The sequence below is a fragment of the Gigantopelta aegis genome, chromosome 10, assembly GCF_016097555.1.
Source record: "Gigantopelta aegis isolate Gae_Host chromosome 10, Gae_host_genome, whole genome shotgun sequence".
Classification (NCBI taxonomy): Eukaryota; Metazoa; Mollusca; class Gastropoda; order Neomphalida; family Peltospiridae; genus Gigantopelta; species Gigantopelta aegis.
This window is the reverse complement of record NC_054708.1, coordinates 68990027-69016582: the sequence shown is the minus strand read 5'-3', so window position 1 is coordinate 69016582 and position 26556 is coordinate 68990027. Positions and strand designations below refer to the sequence as shown.

Genomic DNA, 26556 nt, shown 5'->3' with positions numbered 1-26556 from the left:
TGGTGAAAGGATGACACAAGGTAGTTGGTGACAGCGACGGCAGCTGCTGCAGCGGCGGCGGCGGCGGCGGCGGTGGTGGTGGCAGGTCATTAGTATGTTTATGCTGAAAGTGTCTCAACATGACGTCTCTCCTGGAAAAGTTCTTCCCACATTCTGGACAAGTGTTCTGATACATCTTGACACCTCGACGGTCAGACTCGAAATGAGGTTGACGTGAACGTCGCCCCTTTATATAGATGACGGTGGTGGCATTTTTAGTCTACACTATCCGGTGGTCCTAATGTTTTATGCTGAGATGTGATAGTGGCCATAGGCAAGACTGCTTATGCCATCAGACAATAGATACCTTTTGTCATCAAAGGGAGATAGCCCTAACTTATTCAGTTTGATGTTGTACAGTTGGTGGCTATAGCTCCTGATCTGAGTCATGTTTGACATGTGTATGCGTCTTTCAAAGAGACACTGTTTGTAATGTTCATGCTTTGTGTGGCTTTTGATGACACTCTTCTTGATCCCTTTGGCCGTTTTCTTTTCCACCAGCTCACCTTTCTCCTCAAAAATGAAGGAATACATTTTGGATTTCAAACCCACAAACTCCTGGATAGGGATTCCATGAGTCTCATCCTTCATTTTACCCAATACGGTACTATACAGAACATGGTCAGTGGGATACTCTGAAGTGTCAAACAGATTGGAGTCCTGTAACATGTCTTGGTAGATGTCATCTGTCTGGATGTAGTAACACAACGAATCGGTGTCTGTGAACAGGAGTTGAGCTTTGGATGCATACTTGGACTTGATGTCGTTATAGTGAAAATCATACATTAAGATTTTCGAAATGTCCAGAATGGCGAAACCCACATAGATCGGTCTGTTCAAAATCAGCCGTTGCTTCTGCATGTGGATGGCCACCAGATCTTTGTTGAAAATGCGAAAGGCATGAAAAGTGGGTTTGGCAATGAACTTGCGAGAGCGTTTTGAATTATTAACCAATTTCTCGTCCACGTGCTTCCTCAGGTTCTCCATCGTCTTGCCAAAGACAGAGTTGTTCATCAGTTTGAAGAACTCTTTTTGAAAATCGTTTTGGGCACATTTGCGTCTGTCTGTATTGAAATCGATGTAGGCCTTCAACCATGGGCTTTGTTCAAAGGCCAACACTCGATGGATCTTGGTCAGTTTCATGCCCAGTGAGATATACATTTTAAAATTTCGGTAGTACACTACATATCTCTCCTTCTGTCTCAAGTTTGGGATCAGTTTCTCTGTTGAAATGCCACTCATATCTAGCTCTTTCAGAAGCTGGGAAGCATAGGGAGATAGCATGTCTTCAGTCACTGTCATTTTCTCTGGAGCAAGAGGATACTCGTTATGGAGGTCGTGTAGTTCTTGGGGATAGTCCAGGTCGACTTCTAAGATGTAGCCTACAGATGCATCATCGGGTATCTCGGTCACATCTATATGGGGATCATCTAGCCACTGGAACCCAGACACTGGAAGGGCTTGTGACATGGCCCACCCATAAAGGTTGTTGGCATCTAGATAAGCAATATAGGTATTGGGAAGATCAGGGTCGTGGTTTGGGACCTGGTTGTTGTTAGCTTTGGCATGACGATGGGATATCATGGAGATTCCACCCCAAAGTCCCTTTTCGATGAAGAGGTGCATGTCGATGTCTGTAAGAAGTTCGAGTTTCACACCAGTCATCTTTAGGGCTGCCTGCCATGCCAGACCTGGAGACGTGTAGAAATGAGCTGGGTCGAGTCCATAATAGTTCAAACAGATACCCCGGAAATTTTCAAAAACGTCTGCTAGAGCCAAAACATCTGTTGAAACGTACAGATCGTGGTACTGACCGAGGTCTCGGATGCGAAATTCCTCCCATACTCCTTGGGCATGAGCATAGTCCTCGTCACTTATGTCTTCATCAGTTAAGGAGCTTCGAAATGCTTCTTTGGGTGGGAGCTGGGTCTCTAAGAACCGAGCTTCAGAATCAAAGTATTCGTATGGGTAGACCTGCTTTCTCAACAAAAGGGGCAGTTGATCTGCGCCGAAATGTTGAGTCATGTGGACAAACTTAGAAGGTCCTTCCTTGGCCAGATTGCTTACGAGTTTCTCCAAGGAAAAGTTCATAAACTGAAAGGAATCGATAAAATGCATGCACCCTAGACTGAAGGAGATGTACTTTTCCATATTGTTGGGAATGCAACTGATGGGTTTACTCTGAATTTTTCCTATGGCCTGCATGATGAGATGACTGTCATAGCCTCTCAAGTTATGGAAAACAACGGGAATGCGCCCAGTAAACTTGTAGTTGAGGTTACATTCACTGTGGGTTGCACCCCTAAACTCTCCAGTAATGTGACAGTGGTCCCTGACTGGATTAGGACCGAGTGGCGCCTTACATATGTGACACTGCGTGGCCGTCTTGAATGATTGCCAATCTCGTCCCGTCATCACCATTAGCTCACACTGTTTAAATTTCTCTTCTATGTCCTCTTGTTCTTTGACCATGCACTCGACAAATTTGTCGGTGGCATCTAATCCTCCATAGGTGACAAGTGGTTTGCAATGTTCAGGTGACAAGCCAACCACTTTATAGGCAAACCCAGAAGGGACGTGTTTAGTCATTTTCTCAGTGGAGGATGACTCTGGGCTTTTTTTCACATCTTGAAATAGGCACTTGGAGGTATTCGAAATCAGCATAGACGATGTAGGGAACTTTGAGTTGTTTTCTTACATTCTTGTAATATAGCCATTTGTCTTCGTCTTTGGGCATGTCAACCTTCTGTGGACCATGTGTTTGACAATAAACAAGATGATCATCCAAAATTCTCTGTTTTGTGAACCCCTGTAGACAGTAAGGACAATAATGATGGCGATGACCATAGCTTTTCTGATCAAATAGTAGCCGGTTCAAGTCCTTGATCCAGCAAAAATGTTACTTTTTACTGTTGGCGATCATCAGCAGGTCCACGTGCCTTTCAAAACGTTGTTTGGTCACGTGGAGTGGGTAAACGTCTCCCTTTTCGTAACCGAACACGTTGATAGAAATATTGTTCTGCCTTTCAAACCGGGGAATATCGACCAGTTTAAACGGGGAAAGAAATGCCAGTGGTGTCAAGTTGATTGACGTATTGAGCATACTTAGCCACCCGCTCTGCATGTTGTTTGACGGGGTATAATGCCGCCAGGACCGACCACATGAAACACTTCTGGTCCCGATTCTGAACATTGACGATGGCATGCTTAGCTCTCAATTTGATGGGGAGGGTGTGTAACTCGAGCCTCGAAGGGGTCGGTACCGAGCCATGTGAATGGTGAGGTCTACCACCTTATCCCACCCACCGTCCAGTTGCTACCCTGCCTTTGAAATTCGATGAAAGAAGTATAGATCTTTTTAATCGATTCCTTCATCCCTTCATCTGGGTCTTCAAATTTAAGAGACGTTTGACACTTGCCTCTGAAATGGGTTTCCACCGTTTCCACCACCTCACCTTTCCGCCTGCTCATCTTTACTTTGATGGTCAGGTACCACTTTAGCTCACCTCGATCTTTGATGGCTTGCTTCAGCACCTTCTTGACCTCGTCGTACTTTCCCTTCAGGAATGTCATGGGGTCGTATTTCTGTATACCTTCTCCTGGGATGGTATGAACCTGCATAGTGCCTCCTAGGGCTTGAAGGTCACACGGTGGCTCGACAGGTTCTTGTTGAGTGGGTGTTGGTTCGGTGGCAGATGTCCCTCGTGGAGTACTTTCATTAGCACCCCCCTGTTGTAAATGTGTCTTCAAATGACGATGCAGGTTATCTCTTCTCGTGAATGTCATTTTGCATTGACTGCAAGTTAGCTTCGGACTTCCATGGCCGTCTTCTTGTGACGGTTTAAACTTTGTTTGTGTGCAAAGGTTTGACCACAGTCACTACAACCGTATTCGAGCCTCTGCCTTTTGGCTGTTCTTCCATATTCCATACTTGTCTGGGCTTCCATACTGCAATAAAATAATTTCACTGACAGAATGTTTCGTCTCGATTTATAATTTTTAGCTACTATCCTATATATACCCTTCATTTGGAATAGTTTAAAAAATAGGGTGGAAACCCGTTGTAAATAGTCTGGTGGTGTTAAATCTACATTTGTAATACTATCTGACACCCCTTATTTATTACAAAAGTAAACTCGCTCATTTACACGATAGCCATACCGCCATCATTTGTAATATGACCACCGAGCGGTGAAGGCGTGTTTTTAAATTGTCTCCCGCACTTAGGATGGCCCTGGGACTTTTGCAGTATTTGTCATCTGCTAAATTAATATGTAAATACCACAGTAAAATCGTATTGACACTAATACTATAAATAAAATAATTTAATAAATAAAAAATGGTTATATATCACCCGTTACAGACATCCCAAACCGTTATACCTCGCACATTCAAACGTGTTCAATTCCACCATGCTTATAGCATAAAATAATTACAATCTATAAATCATTTAAACGATACTACAGTCTGACATATTCTACACTTATGAATACTTCGTCGATAAGGGAGAAACTATAATCAGTTAAATGTGAATTCGTCCGCATCACAACCTGGTTCTAATTCTCGCTCCGACGACCTAGTTAATCGCTGTCGACTTCCGTGAAGCACACAGGAAACAACACCGAAACACGGCTATAAATCGCTGTTTATTTTTACACGGTCATTCCTCCACCATTTGGATTACACTTTGTAAACTCGATGGGTAATGGGACTAAATAAATAAATAAACAGGCTAAATAAATAAATAAACAAATATAAATTACTCGTTTATTCTAAAGTGTATACTCACATTTCAGATGGCTTTTGTTTTTCTCGAGTAAAATTCAGCGTGACCTTTTGCTTCTGCATTCGGCGATTGAATGACTTGTTTGGGGGAAATCCAGCCTTTATATACCCATCGGCTGCTAAAACTCAACAAGTTGAAACACGTCTAAAAATACGCGAAGTAACGAGACAAGTCCAAACATGTTTTGTTGATACACAGTTTTAGGCATGGGGATTTCCAGTGACGTCACCACCATAAACGTTCAGATTGGCTGTTACTCGGTCTGTGGTACGAAGACAGGTCCAAACCTGTTGTATGTCTTGTTGCATCTAATTCAGTGTTGTCAAATAGGGCATCGATACATTCTAAACTGTTTAACACGTGAGTGGGGCCCTATCGCATAGTAGAAAATAACCTCGAAGTCCACTGAAGGGAGAGTTTCCTCATGTTGAGCTTATGAAAACCCGAGCTATTTTTAGCGCCTGTCGTGGGCTCCAACAAACGTACAGACATGTCTCTATCACTCATCTATTTTTAGCGCCTCTCGCAGGCTTCAACATACCGACTCGTCTCTGTTACAGTCTGCGTTTTGCACACATTAGCCATCCCATTAGTCGTTTAGAACATGTGGTTTGGGGTTGAGTGGGGTGCAATGGAGCATATGGGTGGGTACATCACGAAGGGTGGCCATCACAAGGAGGGTTACCTCATTCTATTTTTAGCTCGATTGGGAAACCCCATCTATTTTTAGCGCCTCTCGCCAGAGAGGCTCGCAGGGGGTTCGGTGGGAGAGGCTCGGTTTATCCTATGTTAATCCAATGGGGGAAAGTGTCCCAGAAACGGTAGTTTCCTACTACTCTCCCGAATGTAATTGCAGGGATTTGGGGCCCGGATAGACCGTACCTCCTCCCACCCCCATACAACTAACCTGTACTGATGTACCGTCGAAACCCAGATTCAAAAATCCATTATCAACATCATTTATGAAATCGCCGAGACGGCGGATGTAAGAATGACCAAATGCTAGCGCTAACACAACCATTGTATCAAAATCTCTAAATCAAAACGGGTTTACCTGGGGCTGTATTTATAAAGATTTTCAGATTTTTTTCAGAATATTCTCAAAAAATTCTTAACACCTTAAAAGTACTCTGAGTGGAAAAAATATTCTTAACTTTACTTTTAAAAAATTTCTGAGACAACTTTTAGTTAAGTCTTAAATTTGACTTTGAGAAAATTCTCAGATGGAATTCCCTTCGTAGTTAGGGGAAAGCCCGTCTATATTTAGCGCCACGTGTTAAAACAAGCAGACGTGCATCTGTCAGTGTCATCGTAATGGAGTCCAGCAAACCCAAACGGAAACCTAACTGGACCGAAGACGAAACGTTAAGCTTAGTTCGTTTGGTGGACGAAAGGAAAGACATAATAAGAGGTAAATTTGGAGCAGGCGTGACAAGCAAGAAGAAGAAGAAGGAAGCATGGTTGGCAGTCACCGAAGAAATAAACGCCGCATTCCCTTCCGTGCTACGAACATCGGAAGACTGTGAGAAACGGTGGTATAACGTCCAGTGTAGATCACGAAAAGAAATTTCTACGCAAAAGACACACATGCAAGGCACAGGTAAGTTATTTCGGTAGACAGTGGTGTGCTTAACTTCGTGCCCCTAAGCACGATTCCTACTCAAAATAACAAAATAAATAAGAACGATTTAGTAAACTCACAAAGTGGCCATTTCTCTTTGATTTACACACTCCAAAAACAAAACACCAAATTGCATAAAATGTTGAAATAGTTTTTAAAAGTTCGAGAAAAATCCCCGTGACACAACTTAGGGAGTTGTCTTTCCGTGCCCCTTACGAGCCCATTGCAAAAACAAGGAAATGATTAATGTAGGCCACACGAAAAAAGTTGAGGATTGTTCAGTAATTTTTAAAATTGGATTGCTTAGCAAAACGCCATTTCCATTTGGGGCACGAAAAGACAACAGGCACGAATAATGAACCTCCGGTACTTTTATAACATGAAACACTTATTCATTGTCCAAATAAAATGTTTCTTTTTAAATGTAATGTATAAATGTTTACTAATACTGACATTTGAGTGTACAAAATACACATTTTGTGTTCGATTCATGTTATACTTTTTATATTAATTTAATGTAAATTGTAATTGATTCGGTTCTGTAGGCAGTAGGCGGAGCTTAAATCTATGACATCTTAAATCATAGACTATGTCATAATGGCAGATGGAGTTAAAAATAGCTAATGCAGGTTCTGTCATTTCGGGGGAATGGATGACTGTAAATCAACCCAGCACAAGAATAAACATTGGCTACTGTGTGTCGTTATAATTACTTAAGAAATATTTTAAATATTGTATTAAAATATTTTCAATAAATATCATTGCATGAAGCTAATTTGTAAATAGTATTATGACATGTATATTCATATTTTAAGACAATTATATTTATTTACAGTAGGATACTTACAATAATTAGGAAACATCCACAGGCAGTAGCAACACGTACATTCCTTGAATATGGTTAAAATTTCCACTCCCCCCTCCACAATTCAACAACTACAAAAACAGCGAAAGCATGCCGTGAACTGACATAACTTATTCCAATAAATGGGCACATGGTGACAAGTCGATTCCGTATGAAAAGTGAAAGATGGCGGGAAAAAGAACAACGTTCTTGTTTAAGACTTTCAGGGTACATGGTCCGACAATCCGGTCAACACTGGAAGTGTCAAATCCCCCCTGTGGTGGTCACAATAATGAACTCACAGGATCGTCTCATTTTGTAAAACAAATATTGGTGATTTACTGACAATCACGTGGAAGCCACGTGGAAGCCACATGTATACGTCGGTGGACATTTCGTACCAGGTTCATACATTACCTGATATGAATTCGTACCCTACTTATTTCGTGCCCTAGTAATTTCGTACCATAATCAGATTTTTTTAAAAATGCAGTCAGTAGAAGACATCAATGGCGGATCCAGGGGGGGGTGGGGGGTGGGCGCACGGTCCGCACGCCCCCCCCTCCCCCCCCCCCATTCGCTGCAGACGTTTTATTTTTAACGTTATATTTTACTGTCAAGATTGCAGGAAATCGCATCTACGGCACATCTGCGTCCCCCTCCCCCCCCCCCCACTATAGAAAATCCTGGATCCGCCACTGGACATTGATGGCCCAAAGACATACATGGATGTAGTGGTGGGGTGGGGGTGGGGGGGGGGGGCCTCTGGAAAGGAAAGGGTATTTGTAAAATATTAGATATATCTGTTCATTAAAATAGGTTCGTTCAAAGCTGCTGTCCCTTAGGGGGGATTCCTTTTTTTCCTTCATATTTTCTTATACATAGACTAATTTTTATGTACAAAAGCAAATCTTGTAAAAATGGGCAATTGTATGGTCAAATACTATACGTGGAATTATTGTATTTTAAAAATTCATTTCTATAGTAATATTTGTTCTGCTTTTTTATTGTTGTTGCAGGAGGCGGTCCCGTGATGAACCTGAGTGGTATTGCTGAAGCGGTTTACGATGTTTTGGGGCATTCCAATGTTTCCATAAGTGGGGTTGACGGTGGCCTTGATTCGTCATTGATTCAGGTCATTGATTTAGGCACAAGGTACAATAGCAATAACAATAATAATGAACTTGTTTATTTCTTTATTTCACTAAATACATTATTTTCAGAGAATAGCACTACACTAACCACATCATCCCAAATCAATACAGCGGTCTCAGAGTCTAACCATACCCCCTCTCCCACCCCCTCCCAATATAATAAAACCTTTGAACCAAAATTAAATAAATGTTTACGTTTATAATGAAATTGCAAAAGAAGTAATGAAAACAAATAAGATGATAACTATAATCACATGAAAGTGCGAGCTGCCAACAAATTTGGATCAGCCCCCTGCTCTAGGATTAACTCTTGTCTATTACAAGGCAAGTCCCCTCTATCAAACACAACTGGTTCATTTACCCTCTGCGGGAGGTCAACAGGTTCCACCACATTTAGTTCCTCAGTTGACTTATCTACCATTTTACTGATAACCTCATCCACTCCAATTTCATGGCTCACACACGTACCAGACAAATCACAATTTTCCTCTGGGTCTTGTGCTACCCTTCCGGCCATAGCCCTAGTCATTACACACGCAGGATAACTAATCTCATCAACTTCACACTCTTCTATGGGCTGTCTTCAATTAACAACTGGTCACCTTGCAGCTGGCAACACTGACTAGTCAAATCGTTACCCAACAAAACTCCTATGTTTTCAAAACGCAAGTCCTTCACAACACCCATAACGACTGGTCCCGTCACAAACTTCGAACACAAGAAAACGTTATGTAACCGGACAACCATATTTTCTTCAGTAACCGAGGTTACGGCCAAACTACGTCCTGTATCTGAATTTTCAATACCAGCTAAACAATCTGACGTTATGAGAGACTGGCTACACCCTGTATCCCGATAGATTGATATTGCCTTAGGACTCAACTCTTGTTTCACATCACAAACCATACCAGTGAAAACATACGGGTTTACTTTCTCTGCCATGGGACTAACCATTAACTCTCTCACTAACGGAGCTGACCTCACTAAACCGACCACTTGCGCATTATCGCGTTTCCTTTTAAAACAGTCCCCGACAAGATGGTTATCCTTTTCACAGTAACTGCAATGTGGACGGAAGGTTCGTGCATTGGCTCATAATGCAGGTTTATCCTTACTTTGCCCACCAGGTGCATTCCTTGCCTGACTAGCTGACCAACTAGATGACTCTCCCCGATAATTACTTTCCCGGGAAAAACCTGGCTGAAATTTCTTCTTATCACCCTGTTGTATAGAGCTACCCTGTACTGTCTGAGCTTTGTGTATTAACACGTAATCATCTGCCGCTATGCCTGCCTCCTCTATTTTTTTGATATCACGATCCTCTAAATGAATACGTAAGCTAACTGGTAATCCATTTTTAATGTCCTGTAAGATCAACAATTCCCGTAACTCGGTATATGACCCTACCTGATGAGAAACCACCCATTTATCAAACATCCCTGCCTTCTTAGCCACAAACTCACTATAAGACTGACCCTGCGTTTTTCTCAACTCGCTATACCGTAATCAATAATCCCCAGGTAACTCATAAGCCCTCAACACTGCAGACTTAACTAGGTCGTACTGACTTGCTCGCTCATCACTCATTGGATTATAAGCTACGCTAGCCTTCCCCTTAAACTTAGACACGGCTAACAATGTCCACTTAGACTGCGGCCAATTTAGCTGCTTAGCGGCCCGTTCAAAATGTTGGAAGAACATATCTACCTCCTGGTCGTCAAATACAGGCACTGATCTATAAGCCTCCGACATGTTAAACCCATTTCCTGCCTCTCGTCTAACTTCTTCAGTATTCAACTTTAACTCATGTTCCACTTTTAATTTTGCTAACTAGAATTCTCTATCCCTATCTCTCTCTTCTCTCTGTCTCTATCTCTATCTCTCTCTTCTATATCTCTATCTTCTCTTTCTCTATCTTCTCTTTCTCTATCTTCTTTTTCTCTATCTCTATCTTCTTTTTTCTCTCTCTCTCTATCTCTCTTGATCTCTTCTCGAACTCTATCTTCTTTTTCTCTATCCCTCTCTCTATCTAATGCACGTTCTTCTCTTTCGTACTCACACTTTTTAGAAGCTAACTGTTGTTCCACACTTAACTCATTTATCTCTATATCTGGAACAATCTCACTGTCTTCCATAACAGGCCTATCACCAAAAACGTCCTGGATAATAATTGTCTTTATATCACCTAATGTTTTAGCTGATGTTAAATCAATTTCTCGCTCACTCGCGATTTCAACTAATTCGGCCTTACGCGCTCGCTTAATCTCCACTACACTGAGCGTAGGCCTATCCAGCAAATTCTTATCCATGTTTAGGTATGACGCACTTATTATTATTTTTTTCTAGTGAACAACGTTGCTACTTCTAGTTAATTTGTAAAAATAATGTATAAAGCCCCCATTTACAAACAATACGTTTTAAATATGCATGTCCCGTTTCAGATCCGGGACGAGCACCCCAATTTTTACTCCTGTCACGGGGATCCTATAATACCCGTAACTGAATAAAACACGATTATCCAAATATCTCTTCTAACTGTATATCGTTTAGATCTCTCTGTATCGGGCAGTCTAATACCCGAGTGGCTCGGCTCTAGGTATAATCAGAGATAAGATCTTATATAAATATATTTAGAGAATAACTAACGAGCTACGAGGAATTATGAATTATCTGTCCCGAGTGAATGAATGTTTACAGTACAAAATAATACGACTGTATTTGCATTTGAAAATAATTATTTTTATATATTACTAAAGCCGCTGCTTATGAAAATATACCATTTCATGTTTACGAAACAAATGAGTCCATTTGGTTTTGTAAATCTTTGTATATCGTATAACGTATGTGTAATCTGACTCATGAATGGAAACATTATATGAATGAAAGTGAAGTTCCGGCCATGACAAGCAACCAACCAAACATCGTGATTTTTAAGCCAGCCAATCAGTGGCTGTAGGAGCAATCTGCACACTGTGGAGAGATCGAACAAATATTACCCCGTATATTTGATCCCATATGGGTAATAAATATATCTATATCTGTAGCACGTTTAGTTCACTTGAAAACACAACAAAACACAATACACTTTGGAATGTGTATTAACATTACGCTGACAAATGTACTTGCCGCAGTAGTTAATTAACAACAACAATATAATAACAACCCAGAGCTAATCACTTAATTAGTTAATCACTAGGTGTCTAGTTTACACAATATTCTAATCACTTCACCGTGATACACACACACACACACGTGTGATAATTGAGAAACGCTGCCAGGGGAACTTAATTAATAAAGGAATTACAACTATTCCTAACTGGTTAATTTTTAATTAACTCTTAAATACTCATTCAGTAACCTTGTAATACAGAATTAATACTGGTACATATCACAATAAACACAATAACCTACAGTTTACCTAGGTCCTCTAGGATGACCGGCTAAGCTTTATCTTACCAAATACTCGTATAAAATATTAGAACAGTGAAGCCTACAATTTACTTCGTCAGATTACCGGAGACACTGTCTAAAGAATATTGGTACAATACAGTATTAAAATATTTAAAGTCACATCAATCACATCAAGGTTATACAACACAGCAGAAAAATATATTTATCAGTCCAGTCGGACTACGTTCCCCGAGGGCCTTCCAATGTTTTCTCACCGATATATCTAAAATCCTATCTATTTATTCAAAAATCTCAGAGACAGCGAATATCGCGGTACCTCACCTATCATGTGATATTTCCACAACTCCCAGAGACGGTATATTTTCTTAGATGGCCAGACTTACTGTCGCCTAGTTCGCCAGAAATACCATGGTCGCACGGAGGTATTACGTAACCACTCTCCACATGGCCTCCACAACTGGTCTGGGTGTGTAATAGGGGGTACGGTCGCGCGGAGGTATTACGTAACCAAGCTGCACACAACCCTCTAAAACAATTAGCATCGCCACAGGCGAAACGATAAGAGCATGTTCCGTCACAGTGACATTTACTTTGCCTGGAACTTCCAAAACAAGCTATATTGTTAAAATCTGGACCTGTCTATAAAAGTAGTTTTTTCCATTTTTTATCATTTGTTACATCCAAAACCTTTCCCATCCGTATAAGTTTTAGGGTTTTTGCATACGCATATATGTCTACCATACCGAAACCACCTTCACTAACAGGACGACAAACTATTGTTCTTTTGATTGTTTATTATTCCAGAGGAATTTAAATAGAATAGTGTTAATTTTATAAACAGTTTTTCTTACAGTCCAGCATGTGACAAATTGTGTGAATCTAAGTCAAGAATAATGTTATCTTGCAGTGAGTCCACGTGGCATACAGTAAACGTTTAATTTCGCAGCAGCTCTGAGACACCTAATTGGGTCTGTGTTGTTAATACTGGCGGAAGGAAGTAATTGTAAACAATAACAAATTATCTTTGGATGGCAGACACTGGAAAGGGTCATGGGTGTTTCCAGCTGTGTGCACAGTAACCTTATCCTACACTGAGATGGTAAATTGTGCTCCCTGGTATTGTAGCAGGTTGTTAGAAGCTCTTAACAACTTTAGAAAAACAATTTGTCAAACAACGCAAAGCCTTAAAACCAGTTATAACAGAAATATTTGTTATACTAATTATTACATGAAATGTAAGCTATCATACCAGTTATAACAGATATATTTATTACACTAATTAAACACGAAATGTAAGCTATCACAGTAAATTGCACCACCTGTAGTGTTGAGCTACTGACTGAATTAATAATCAACCGTTAAGATAAGTTAATACGTTTAATGATTTTTAATACACAGTAATTTAACGAAACAAAATGAATACAGGGCCAGTAACTATATTCGGCATTTTTCTTTAAAAGTTTTCAATCGTTCTAAAGTGTCTACGTTTTGACATGTTCTAAAACAAAATTATGTTCTTCAACTTAATGATTTAAACAGCAATTTAGAGAGAATAAAATGACAAATATAATTACAATCAACGTGTAATGATTCCTAGCAGAATGCGCATTTTCATAGGTTTTACAAAAATGCACAAAAATTTCATCGTGTGGGTCAGATGTTACTAAAACAATGTTTAGAAGTTATATGTGATAAAAACTTACTAAAATAATATGACATTAGCAAATAATTACCACAATTCTACCGTCTATGCAAGTAATACTACTAAAGGTACCTGTGTTGAAACCAAAATCTATTGATTGATATACTTTAAATTGCACATATATGCACTGGCGTATCCGGGTAGCCAGGGATTGGGCACAAGAGGACCTCTTTTTTCACAATGCCAACTTTTATAATGCATGTCACCCCATAAAATGTGTAAAAGCAGTGCCCTCTATCTCCACTCCACCCCCAATAAACAATCCTGGCTACCCTAATATATATATATATATAAATTATATATATATATGGCTAGTGAAATGTTAAAATCACCTATTCCATGTTCCATGTTTTTTTAAGTCCTCAAACTCTAGGCGTTTGGTGTATCAAATTTTAACTGTTATTGTTGTTCCCCTAAGAATTCAATATAATGCAGGTGGGAAGGTGTGTGTGTCCCATGATCGTCACTATATGGATCTACAAAACAAAGCTGGCTATGACACAGCACAACTCGAAACGAATCCGGCAAGTGATATTTGAAATCTGAGCTGGATTATTATCACATCTTAAGCCAGTTTCTTTCCGCAACGTTAATTTTCAATCCAGACCTCGGCAACCTGATCTGGAAGTTGTTTAAACCATAGTTATTATATGTCCTCTGTGTGAGGTATTTCGATCTGTAGAATGCAAAAGGAAAATTGTTACCGGCATAGTGGCTGCTCCAACAAAACAGCGACAAGGTATCATTTATATGCATTTTCCCCATTGACAGGAAAGTACATATCACAATCTTTAATGTACCAGTGAATGCCATTAAGTACAATACGACCAGGTGTAAAACATATCTAAATACAGTTTAATGCATTCGTCATCAGCACTGATCTGGTGCGTGTTTAAGTATAATGTTTGTCTAATGCGCTCGTAGAATGATATACATGTACACACACACATTTTATTTAAACACACTATAGCAGTAACCACTTTGTTATAATGACCAGAGATATCTCACCATTGGAACATCTGAAATGCTACAATTATTCCAGTTAATGTAGTAATATCTAGATATTTTAGCCCAGAAAATATGAATGTGCATACATTTAAACTACTACAATGACCAATATTTATTATTAGTATGCATATTTATTTTATGCCATTTATATAAAGGGTGTCGCTTCTTCTAACCAATTAGTTATAATATGAACTACCATGAACTACTAATTCATGTTCAACTATATGTCAAATATTATATAATGTCAATAAAATATACAATGACTAGAAAAGTTACAATCCTGTCATGATGCCTTTGAAATAATATAAACTAATTTCCCTCTATGCTAAGTAAATTAAAATATTTTATTGCGTATGGTCATAAAACATTTATCATCTTTGGGCCGGCATCCTTATTACAATAAACAATTCCCAAACATTTTCATTTTAAATTGCAACTTTAATTTATTTTTTATATAATATTCAAATTGTCTACAAAATACAGACATAGCTAGATCATAATTTTTAACTAAGGTTGTTGCATATGGGAGCCATGTTTAAAAAAAGAAAGAAAGAAAGAAAGGAATTTTATATTTAATGACACACTCAACACAACTACAGGTATGTGGTGTCAGACATGTGGTTAATGACCACAAATATATTTTAGAGAGGAAACTATGGGAAACTATTTTTTTATTAGCACCAAGGGATCTTTAATATATGCATCATCCCAAAGACAGGATAGTAGGCCTACATATCATGGTCTGTAACACCATTTGTGAAGCACTGGCTGGAACGAGAAATAGCCCAATGATTTCACTAACAGGGATCGATTCTAGACTGACCGTACACCAGGCCAGCACTTTACTACTGGGCTACGTCCTGCCCCCGGCAAATTAATTTAATTATATTTGTTTTTCCTCTAATACATATAGTAACTATTCAGACTAAAATAAGGGAAAACAACTTTCCTGTTTAACTAGGTTCTCTGTCTCTGTTCAGTTAATATTTTCTTAACTGCGTGTTTCTTCTGTAGAAGTAAACGAACTCTGCAATCACTTCTTATTAAACTATTTACATAACCGACATTTATTCAGCAATTAGTTAACAACACACACATTTTACCACATTCCAGATGTCTAAGAACTAAACAAATATGTATTTGGGGTTTTTGTTGCTTTTTCAAGTTAAATTTTAAGCTTACCAAAGAGTTGTCTGATCTATAACCGGAAATTATATTTGAGTCACTAATAAAAAAATATGCAGTTTGTGAGATCAGAAAAAAAAAATCAGGTCTGGCTTGTTTAATAGGATTTTTTCTTCTCCGTGTAAATTGCTGGACTTGTGGGTTATGATCACGTCATATATCAACTAGATCTAGCTCACCCATCATTTGTAAGGCTTGTTCTCTGGACCGAGGGTTGCTTATTGTTTGATTTTTACAGGCGTCAAGTGAATAAGATTGAAATCTCCAAGAATTATGCAATAGGTATTGCCGAAAGCTTTAATTTTATATGAATCAAAATAAGGTTGATCTGTGTTAGGTCCATATAACAAAAGTAAACCGAAAGTCTTTAATTGTAACATCTATAAACAGAACGTTGCAATCGTTATCTGCTAAGACTGCTACTTCGCGAGATCGTCCATTTTAACTATTAAAAGTACAATTGCCATCCCAGAGGGATCTTACGAAAGGTTCTTTATATTTTGTAAAATGAGTGTCTTGTAGCATATAAATTGAAAAATATCTCGCCCTTAAGGAGTTGAATGCATATTCTTGGTTTTAAAAATGGTCAAGGCCTCTGCAGTTTAGAGAACAAACCTTAAAATCTATATGAGAATCCATTTTGAACAGTAAGCAGATTTCTTGTAATATTAAAACAATATTTTCTAGAGAAAATCCATAATTATATAAGTCAATTAAGACCCTTGAAAATTCGCCATAATTGTACCTATAATTTAGGTTGCTGGAGGGTATTTAATTAAACTGTGATTTGTTTAACGACACCACTAGGCCCATTGATTAATTATTAGTCACCATCTACTGGATGGCAAACATTTAATAATTCTGACAAATAGGTTTTATAGAAATTCTTCTGCATTTTGTTTTACCAATAGCAGCAAGGAATGTTTTATATGCATTATTTTAGACATGATAGAACACACCACGGTTTTTATTATCTATTTCCTCCGTTGCCACTCAGCGGTGGCCTTGAGGGTAAGTAAAGTTCAGTTACTCGAACCGTGTGTCCGCTTTCATCACACGTAAGCCAAACTGACAAAGAGTTTTTAATCCTGCAAAGCAGAACCTTTTATGACAGTGCGAGCTGCATAATCCTCTTTATATTTGTTTTTCACTTACAACGATAGATGTCAGGACATGTAACATTTGGCACTTAAGGTCGATGCGGTCGTTGGATACCTTTTTAAACAACGCGTTTAAGATAAACCGTATCTAACCGACACGAATACAGTGTTCTATTTCTTACATATCTTCAGAAAACAGTTTTAAAATAAATTTAAACACTTTTTGCAACTAAAACCTATGTATGGCCCTAGCGTTTAGTTAACTTGTGCGTCACAGACATCCAAACAGCAATGGTCCAGAATTCCCAACACAGAATAACTTCACTTGAACATTGCATTCAAGGACGGCAGAAAGCGCGTCCGATGCAGGATCCTCGAGTGCATCATTTGAGTTGCTCTTTGAGAGATCGGTCGTTTTGGAGAAGAAGAAGATTATTTTGTTTAATGACACCACTATAGGACATTGATATATTAATCACCGACTTTTGGATTTAAAACAATTGCTATTTGTACATATAATCTTGGTCCATTAGTAGCAAGGGCACTTTTATATGCTCTATCCCACAGACAGGATAGTACATACCACGGCCTTTGACATACCAGTCGTGGTGCACTGGCTGGAACGTGAACTAGCCTAATGGGCCCACCAACCGGTATCAATCCCAGACCGAACGTGCATCAGGCAAGCGCTTTACCACTAGGCTACGTCTCGCCCCTACGGAAGACGAGTAATGGTGTGGGGTGGCATCCATATCAACGGCAGAACAAACCTCTACGCCATGCAGGGTGTATACTACCAAATCAAATCCCATAGACGACAATAGTAACATATGTGGCTAAAACTCCTACCTGCAACGTATCAACCGACATAAACGCCACGGATATAAATACTACCACCCCTTACACTTAAAGTGAATCAGAAAAAAATGGGGGTCAAGCTGCTCGTTTCTGATTTTCGCACAAAATTCGAGTACTTTTTTTTACAGGTACCCCATACATGTTTCAAGCACAAGGCTACTTGACACATTGGTACTAGATGAGAAACAAAATTGCACTTTTTTTTTTTTTACCCAGATGAAACTATTATTTTTTACAACCAACACACTCACATTTATAACCAATCACAGAACTTGTGGTGTTCACTTCTCTATCAAAAGTTCGGTGCACCTCGCACTTTGACCCAGCCGGAAGTTATTTGGTTTAGTACTACCTATACTGATAACATACATTTTTCAAAAAGTGTCCAGCTATGTGTCTTTATGACAACCAGGATCTGGTGTATTCTGACATAAACTGACAACCTCACTGAAACTGTTGTTTCTAAAGTGCAACCTAATATAATGTACACCTCAAAAAGCATATATATTGCATATAGTTTTGTACAAATGCAATATGTCATATTAAACAACAAAATGTTTTAAAATAAAACTCCTGAAGATATTTACTTTCAGTTGGGTGTGTGTACTCAGGTATATATGTAGAGACAACAAAGATAGTCAGAGTACCTCTACCCCTTTAAAGAATTCCATTAAAACACATGCACTTGATTGACCCCTAGATTATGAAGACCTTAACAGGCACATCAAAGAAATATCAGTATTAAAAAAATACACTGTCTGAGGAAGGAAACACAAACATGACAGTACCTGTATGAAGTAATGGCTTAATGTCCTGAACATTAGTGTTGGGAGGAAATCCTGTATGCTGGGTGTGGGTGTCTTCAAGTTACCAGATGTGCGAATTTCAAATCCATCGGCCATGCTGATTTTCATAATGAACCATCAAAACTATTGGCAGCCACCAATATTCCTGACTATATTTTATTTATAGCCTACTGTAGTTGGTGGTTTTAATAGTTGTGATATCTGGAATTATCATGCAGCTTTAACACATTTATTTTTGATTAATTACTGAAAAAAACTATTTTTAAATGACAAAATTACCCGAACATCTATTTTCTTGCATTATTTTCTAATCCGGATGAATACAATATGTACATTAGATGTATTCCTACAATCTGTTATCCAGCATTTTATTTAGCTAGTAGCATTAGGTAATACAGCTTTAACAATAAAATAAATTATCAACTTAATCCAAGGCAGATAATCAGATCTGAAAAAATTGGTTCTGAATCTAGTATAAACTCAAAATGCTTTTCATGAGAGCTAACTAAGTGATCATAAGGGGCTGTCAAAATTATCTGGAGATCTAAGTATATGTTTAACAACCTTATTGTTATGTACAAATAAGAACAGAAGGCACAATAGTGACAACAAATTTAATTATGTTTTTGGTAAAGTTTTTCTTAAAAGTTACTTTAAATTTTGCATAAAACTACAAATTTGTCTAAAATATAACTTAGCACCCTATAAATATGTCAAAATGACAATAAAAATCAACTTCTTTACAAATTTGAGTTTTCAGAATTTCATACATAAAAAATTAACAATGTTAATGGAAACTAAAGACATTAACCCACTATTGGCACATGCTATTTTTAATATAAAAATAAATTGCTATTAAAATCTTAGTTCAGGTTGCTTATATATAATACCATATTTAAGAGCAGTTGTATATGGCAAGTCAAATACCATGTAAAAAGAAATTATTGAAATCTTTACAGTATGAATTATAGGCCAAAACCAACTTTTCTTCAGTGCTAACTTTGATTCAAACTCCATTCAGAGCCATGTACAGAGATTATTGTCAAGGTCAAGGTCATTGTGAACTTGCATGATCGAGTGATGGCTAATTTATCAACCAGTATAGTTTAATTAAATAAAATGACAAAATCATAATATTTTTTATTATGCACTGAATATGTGCTATAGGGTGTATACTACCAAATCAAATCCCATAGACGACAATAGTAACATATGTGGCTAAAACTCCTACCTGCAACGTATCAACCGACATAAACGCCACGGATATAAATACTATCACCCCTTACACTTAAAGTGAATCAGAAAAAAATGGGGGTCAAGCTGCTCGTTTCTGAGATAACGGGTAGCGTCTATGACTACCCTAGTTTCGCACAAAATTTGAGTACTTTTTTTTACAGGTACCCCATACATGTTTCAAGCACAAGGCTACTTGACACATTGGTACTAGATGAAATAAAATTGCAATTTTTTTTTACCCAGATGAAACTATTATTTTTTACAACCAACACACTCACATTTATAACCAATCACAGGACTTGTGGTGTTCACTTCTCTATCAAAAGTTCGGTGCACCTCGCACTTTGACCCAGCCGGAAGTTATTTGGTTTAGTACTACCTATACTGATAACATACATTTTTCAAAAAGTGTCCAGCTATGTGTCTTTATGACAACCAGGATCTGGTGTATTCTGACATAAACTGACAACCTCACTGAAACTGTTGTTTCTACAGTGCAACCTAATATAATGTACACCTCAAAAAGCATATATATTGCATATAGTTTTGTACAAATGCAATATGTCATATTAAACAACAAAATGTTTTAAAATAAAACTCCTGAAGATATTTACTTTCAGTTGGGTGTGTGTACTCAGGTATATATGTAGAGACAACAAAGATAGTCAGAGTACCTCTACCCCTTTAAAGAATTCCATTAAAACACATGCACTTGATTGACCCCTAGATTATGAAGACCTTAACAGGCACATCAAAGAAATATCAGTATTAAAAAAATACACTGTCTGAGGAAGGAAACACAAACATGACTGTACCTGTATGAAGTAATGACTTAATGTCCTGAACATTAGTGTTGGGAGGAAATCCTGTATGCTGGGTGTGGGTGTCTTCAAGTTACCAGGTGTGCGAATTTCAAATCCATCGGCCATGCTGATTTTCATAATGAACCATCAAAACTATTGGCAGCCACCAATATTCCTGACTATATTTTATTTATAGCCTACTGTAGTTGGAGGTTTTAATAGTTGTGATATCTGGAATAATCATGCAGCTTTAACACATTTATTTTTGATTAATTACTGAAAAAAACTATTTTTAAATGACAAAATTACCCGAACATCTATTTTCTTGCATTATTTTCTAATCCGGATGAATACAATATGTACATTAGATGTATTCCTACAATCTGTAATCCAGCATTTTATTTAGCTAGTAACATTAGGTAATACAGCTTTAACAATAAAATAAATTATCAACTTAATCCAAGGCAGATAATCAGATCTGAAAAAATTGGTTCTGAATCTAGTATAAACTCAAAATGCTTTTCATGAGAGCTAACTAAGTGATTATTAAAAAAAAAAAATTATCTGGAGATCTAAGTATATGTTTAACAACCTTATTGTTATGTACAAATAAGAACAGAAGGCACAATAGTGACAACAAATTTAATTATGTTTTTGGTAAAGTTTTTCTTAAAATTTACTTTAAATTTTGCATAAAACTACAAATTTGTCTAAAATATAACTTAGCACCCTATAAATATGTCAAAATGACAATAAAAATCAACTTCTTTACAAATTTGAGTTTTCAGAATTTCATACATAAAAAATTAACAATGTTAATGGAAACTAAAGACATTAACCCACTATTGGCACATGCTATTTTTAATATAAAAATAAATTGCTATTAAAATCTTAGTTCAGGTTGCTTATATATAATACCATATTTAAGAGCAGTTGTATATGGCAAGTCAAATACCATGTAAAAAGAAATTATTGAAATCTTTACAGTATGAATTATAGGCCAAAACCAACTTTTCTTCAGTGCTAACTTTGATTCAAACTCCATTCAGAGCCATGTACAGAGATTATTGTCAAGGTCAAGGTCATTGTGAACTTGCATGATCGAGTGATGGCTAATTTATCAACCAGTATAGTTTAATTAAATAAAATGACAAAATCATAATATTTTTTATTATGCACTGAATATGTGCTATAGGGTGTATACTACCAAATCAAATCCCATAGACGACAATAGTAACATATGTGGCTAAAACTCCTACCTGCAACGTATCAACCGACATAAACGCCACGGATATAAATACTACCACCCCTTACACTTAAAATGAATCAGAAAAAAATGGGGGTCAAGCTGCTCGTTTCTGAGATAACGGGTAGCGTCTATGACTACCCTAGTTTCGCACAAAATTCGAGTACTTTTTTTTACAGGTACCCCATACATGTTTCAAGCACAAGGCTACTTGACACATTGGTACTAGATGAAATAAAATTGCAATTTTTTTTTACCCAGATGAAACTATTATTTTTTACAACCAACACACTCACATTTATAACCAATCACAGGACTTGTGGTGTTCACTTCTCTATCAAAAGTTCGGTGCACCTCGCACTTTGACCCAGCCGGAAGTTATTTGGTTTAGTACTACCTATACTGATAACATACATTTTTCAAAAAGTGTCCAGCTATGTGTCTTTATGACAACCAGGATCTGGTGTATTCTGACATAAACTGACAACCTCACTGAAACTGTTGTTTCTACAGTGCAACCTAATATAATGTACACCTCAAAAAGCATATATATTGCATATAGTTTTGTACAAATGCAATATGTCATATTAAACAACAAAATGTTTTAAAATAAAACTCCTGAAGATATTTACTTTCAGTTGGGTGTGTGTACTCAGGTATATATGTAGAGACAACAAAGATAGTCAGAGTACCTCTACCCCTTTAAAGAATTCCATTAAAACACATGCACTTGATTGACCCCTAGATTATGAAGACCTTAACAGGCACATCGTGGTTCTCTCCCTACATGCTAGAAATATCAGTATTAAAAAAATACACTGTCTGAGGAAGGAAACACAAACATGACTGTACCTGTATGAAGTAATGACTTAATGTCCTGAACATTAGTGTTGGGAGGAAATCCTGTATGCTGGGTGTGGGTGTCTTCAAGTTACCAGGTGTGCGAATTTCAAATCCATCGGCCATGCTGATTTTCATAATGAACCATCAAAACTATTGGCAGCCACCAATATTCCTGACTATATTTTATTTATAGCCTACTGTAGTTGGAGGTTTTAATAGTTGTGATATCTGGAATTATCATGCAGCTTTAACACATTTATTTTTGATTAATTACTGAAAAAAACTATTTTTAAATGACAAAATTACCCGAACATCTATTTTCTTGCATTATTTTCTAATCCGGATGAATACAATATGTACATTAGATGTATTCCTACAATCTGTAATCCAGCATTTTATTTAGCTAGTAACATTAGGTAATACAGCTTTAACAATAAAATAAATTATCAACTTAATCCAAGGCAGATAATCAGATCTGAAAAAATTGGTTCTGAATCTAGTATAAACTCAAAATGCTTTTCATGAGAGCTAACTAAGTGATTATTAAAAAAAAAAAATTATCTGGAGATCTAAGTATATGTTTAACAACCTTATTGTTATGTACAAATAAGAACAGAAGGCACAATAGTGACAACAAATTTAATTATGTTTTTGGTAAAGTTTTTCTTAAAATTTACTTTAAATTTTGCATAAAACTACAAATTTGTCTAAAATATAACTTAGCACCCTATAAATATGTCAAAATGACAATAAAAATCAACTTCTTTACAAATTTGAGTTTTCAGAATTTCATACATAAAAAATTAACAATGTTAATGGAAACTAAAGACATTAACCCACTATTGGCACATGCTATTTTTAATATAAAAATAAATTGCTATTAAAATCTTAGTTCAGGTTGCTTATATATAATACCATATTTAAGAGCAGTTGTATATGGCAAGCAAGTCAAATACCATGTAAAAAGAAATTATTGAAATCTTTACAGTATGAATTATAGGCCAAAACCAACTTTTCTTCAGTGCTAACTTTGATTCAAACTCCATTCAGAGCCATGTACAGAGATTATTGTCAAGGTCAAGGTCATTGTGAACTTGCATGATCGAGTGATGGCTAATTTATCAACCAGTATAGTTTAATTAAATAAAATGACAAAATCATAATATTTTTTATTATGCACTGAATATGTGCTATAGGGTGTATACTACCAAATCAAATCCCATAGACGACAATAGTAACATATGTGGCTAAAACTCCTACCTGCAACGTATCAACCGACATAAACGCCACGGATATAAATACTATCACCCCTTACACTTAAAGTGAATCAGAAAAAAATGGGGGTCAAGCTGCTCGTTTCTGAGATAACGGGTAGCGTCTATGACTACCCTAGTTTCGCACAAAATTTGAGTACTTTTTTTTACAGGTACCCCATACATGTTTCAAGCACAAGGCTACTTGACACATTGGTACTAGATGAAATAAAATTGCAATTTTTTTTTACCCAGATGAAACTATTATCAACCGACATAAACGCCACGGATATAAATACTATCACCCCTTACACTTAAAGTGAATCAGAAAAAAATGGGGGTCAAGCTGCTCGTTTCTGAGATAACGGGTAGCGTCTATGACTACCCTAGTTTCGCACAAAATTTGAGTACTTTTTTTTACAGGTACCCCATACATGTTTCAAGCACAAGGCTACTTGACACATTGGTACTAGATGAAATAAAATTGCAATTTTTTTTACCCAGATGAAACTATTATTTTTTACAACCAACACACTCACATTTATAACCAATCACAGGACTTGTGGTGTTCACTTCTCTATCAAAAGTTCGGTGCACCTCGCACTTTGACCCAGCCGGAAGTTATTTGGTTTAGTACTACCTATACTGATAACATACATTTTTCAAAAAGTGTCCAGCTATGTGTCTTTATGACAACCAGGATCTGGTGTATTCTGACATAAACTGACAACCTCACTGAAACTGTTGTTTCTACAGTGCAACCTAATATAATGTACACCTCAAAAAGCATATATATTGCATATAGTTTTGTACAAATGCAATATGTCATATTAAACAACAAAATGTTTTAAAATAAAACTCCTGAAGATATTTACTTTCAGTTGGGTGTGTGTACTCAGGTATATATGTAGAGACAACAAAGATAGTCAGAGTACCTCTACCCCTTTAAAGAATTCCATTAAAACACATGCACTTGATTGACCCCTAGATTATGAAGACCTTAACAGGCACATCAAAGAAATATCAGTATTAAAAAAATACACTGTCTGAGGAAGGAAACACAAACATGACTGTACCTGTATGAAGTAATGACTTAATGTCCTGAACATTAGTGTTGGGAGGAAATCCTGTATGCTGGGTGTGGGTGTCTTCAAGTTACCAGGTGTGCGAATTTCAAATCCATCGGCCATGCTGATTTTCATAATGAACCATCAAAACTATTGGCAGCCACCAATATTCCTGACTATATTTTATTTATAGCCTACTGTAGTTGGAGGTTTTAATAGTTGTGATATCTGGAATTATCATGCAGCTTTAACACATTTATTTTTGATTAATTACTGAAAAAAACTATTTTTAAATGACAAAATTACCCGAACATCTATTTTCTTGCATTATTTTCTAATCCGGATGAATACAATATGTACATTAGATGTATTCCTACAATCTGTAATCCAGCATTTTATTTAGCTAGTAACATTAGGTAATACAGCTTTAACAATAAAATAAATTATCAACTTAATCCAAGGCAGATAATCAGATCTGAAAAAATTGGTTCTGAATCTAGTATAAACTCAAAATGCTTTTCATGAGAGCTAACTAAGTGATTATTAAAAAAAAAAAATTATCTGGAGATCTAAGTATATGTTTAACAACCTTATTGTTATGTACAAATAAGAACAGAAGGCACAATAGTGACAACAAATTTAATTATGTTTTTGGTAAAGTTTTTCTTAAAAGTTACTTTAAATTTTGCATAAAACTACAAATTTGTCTAAAATATAACTTAGCACCCTATAAATATGTCAAAATGACAATAAAAATCAACTTCTTTACAAATTTGAGTTTTCAGAATTTCATACATAAAAAATTAACAATGTTAATGGAAACTAAAGACATTAACCCACTATTGGCACATGCTATTTTTAATATAAAAATAAATTGCTATTAAAATCTTAGTTCAGGTTGCTTATATATAATACCATATTTAAGAGCAGTTGTATATGGCAAGTCAAATACCATGTAAAAAGAAATTATTGAAATCTTTACAGTATGAATTATAGGCCAAAACCAACTTTTCTTCAGTGCTAACTTTGATTCAAACTCCATTCAGAGCCATGTACAGAGATTATTGTCAAGGTCAAGGTCATTGTGAACTTGCATGATCGAGTGATGGCTAATTTATCAACCAGTATAGTTTAATTAAATAAAATGACAAAATCATAATATTTTTTATTATGCACTGAATATGTGCTATAGGGTGTATACTACCAAATCAAATCCCATAGACGACAATAGTAACATATGTGGCTAAAACTCCTACCTGCAACGTATCAACCGACATAAACGCCACGGATATAAATACTATCACCCCTTACACTTAAAGTGAATCAGAAAAAAATGGGGGTCAAGCTGCTCGTTTCTGAGATAACGGGTAGCGTCTATGACTACCCTAGTTTCGCACAAAATTTGAGTACTTTTTTTTACAGGTACCCCATACATGTTTCAAGCACAAGGCTACTTGACACATTGGTACTAGATGAAATAAAATTGCAATTTTTTTTTACCCAGATGAAACTATTATCAACCGACATAAACGCCACGGATATAAATACTATCACCCCTTACACTTAAAGTGAATCAGAAAAAAATGGGGGTCAA

The 26556-nt window shown here is 36.9% G+C and overlaps 2 protein-coding genes across 2 annotated transcripts in view; one reads left to right on the top strand and one right to left on the bottom strand.

Annotated features, from left to right (window-relative positions):
- Positions 1–285: 285 nt before the first annotated feature.
- On the bottom strand, positions 286–2628 carry LOC121383772. Its single transcript, XM_041513867.1, has one exon. It carries the CDS (start codon positions 2626–2628, stop codon positions 286–288), a length of 2343 nt encoding a protein of 780 aa, XP_041369801.1.
- A 3511-nt stretch (positions 2629–6139) lies between these two features.
- The window catches only part of LOC121383771, a 48561-nt gene continuing 28144 nt past the window's right edge, over positions 6140–26556 (top strand). The window contains exons 1-2 of the mRNA XM_041513866.1: positions 6140–6425; positions 8310–8445. Coding sequence (XP_041369800.1) covers positions 6140–6425; positions 8310–8445 — 422 coding nt within the window. The remainder of the gene's footprint in view (positions 6426–8309; positions 8446–26556) is intronic.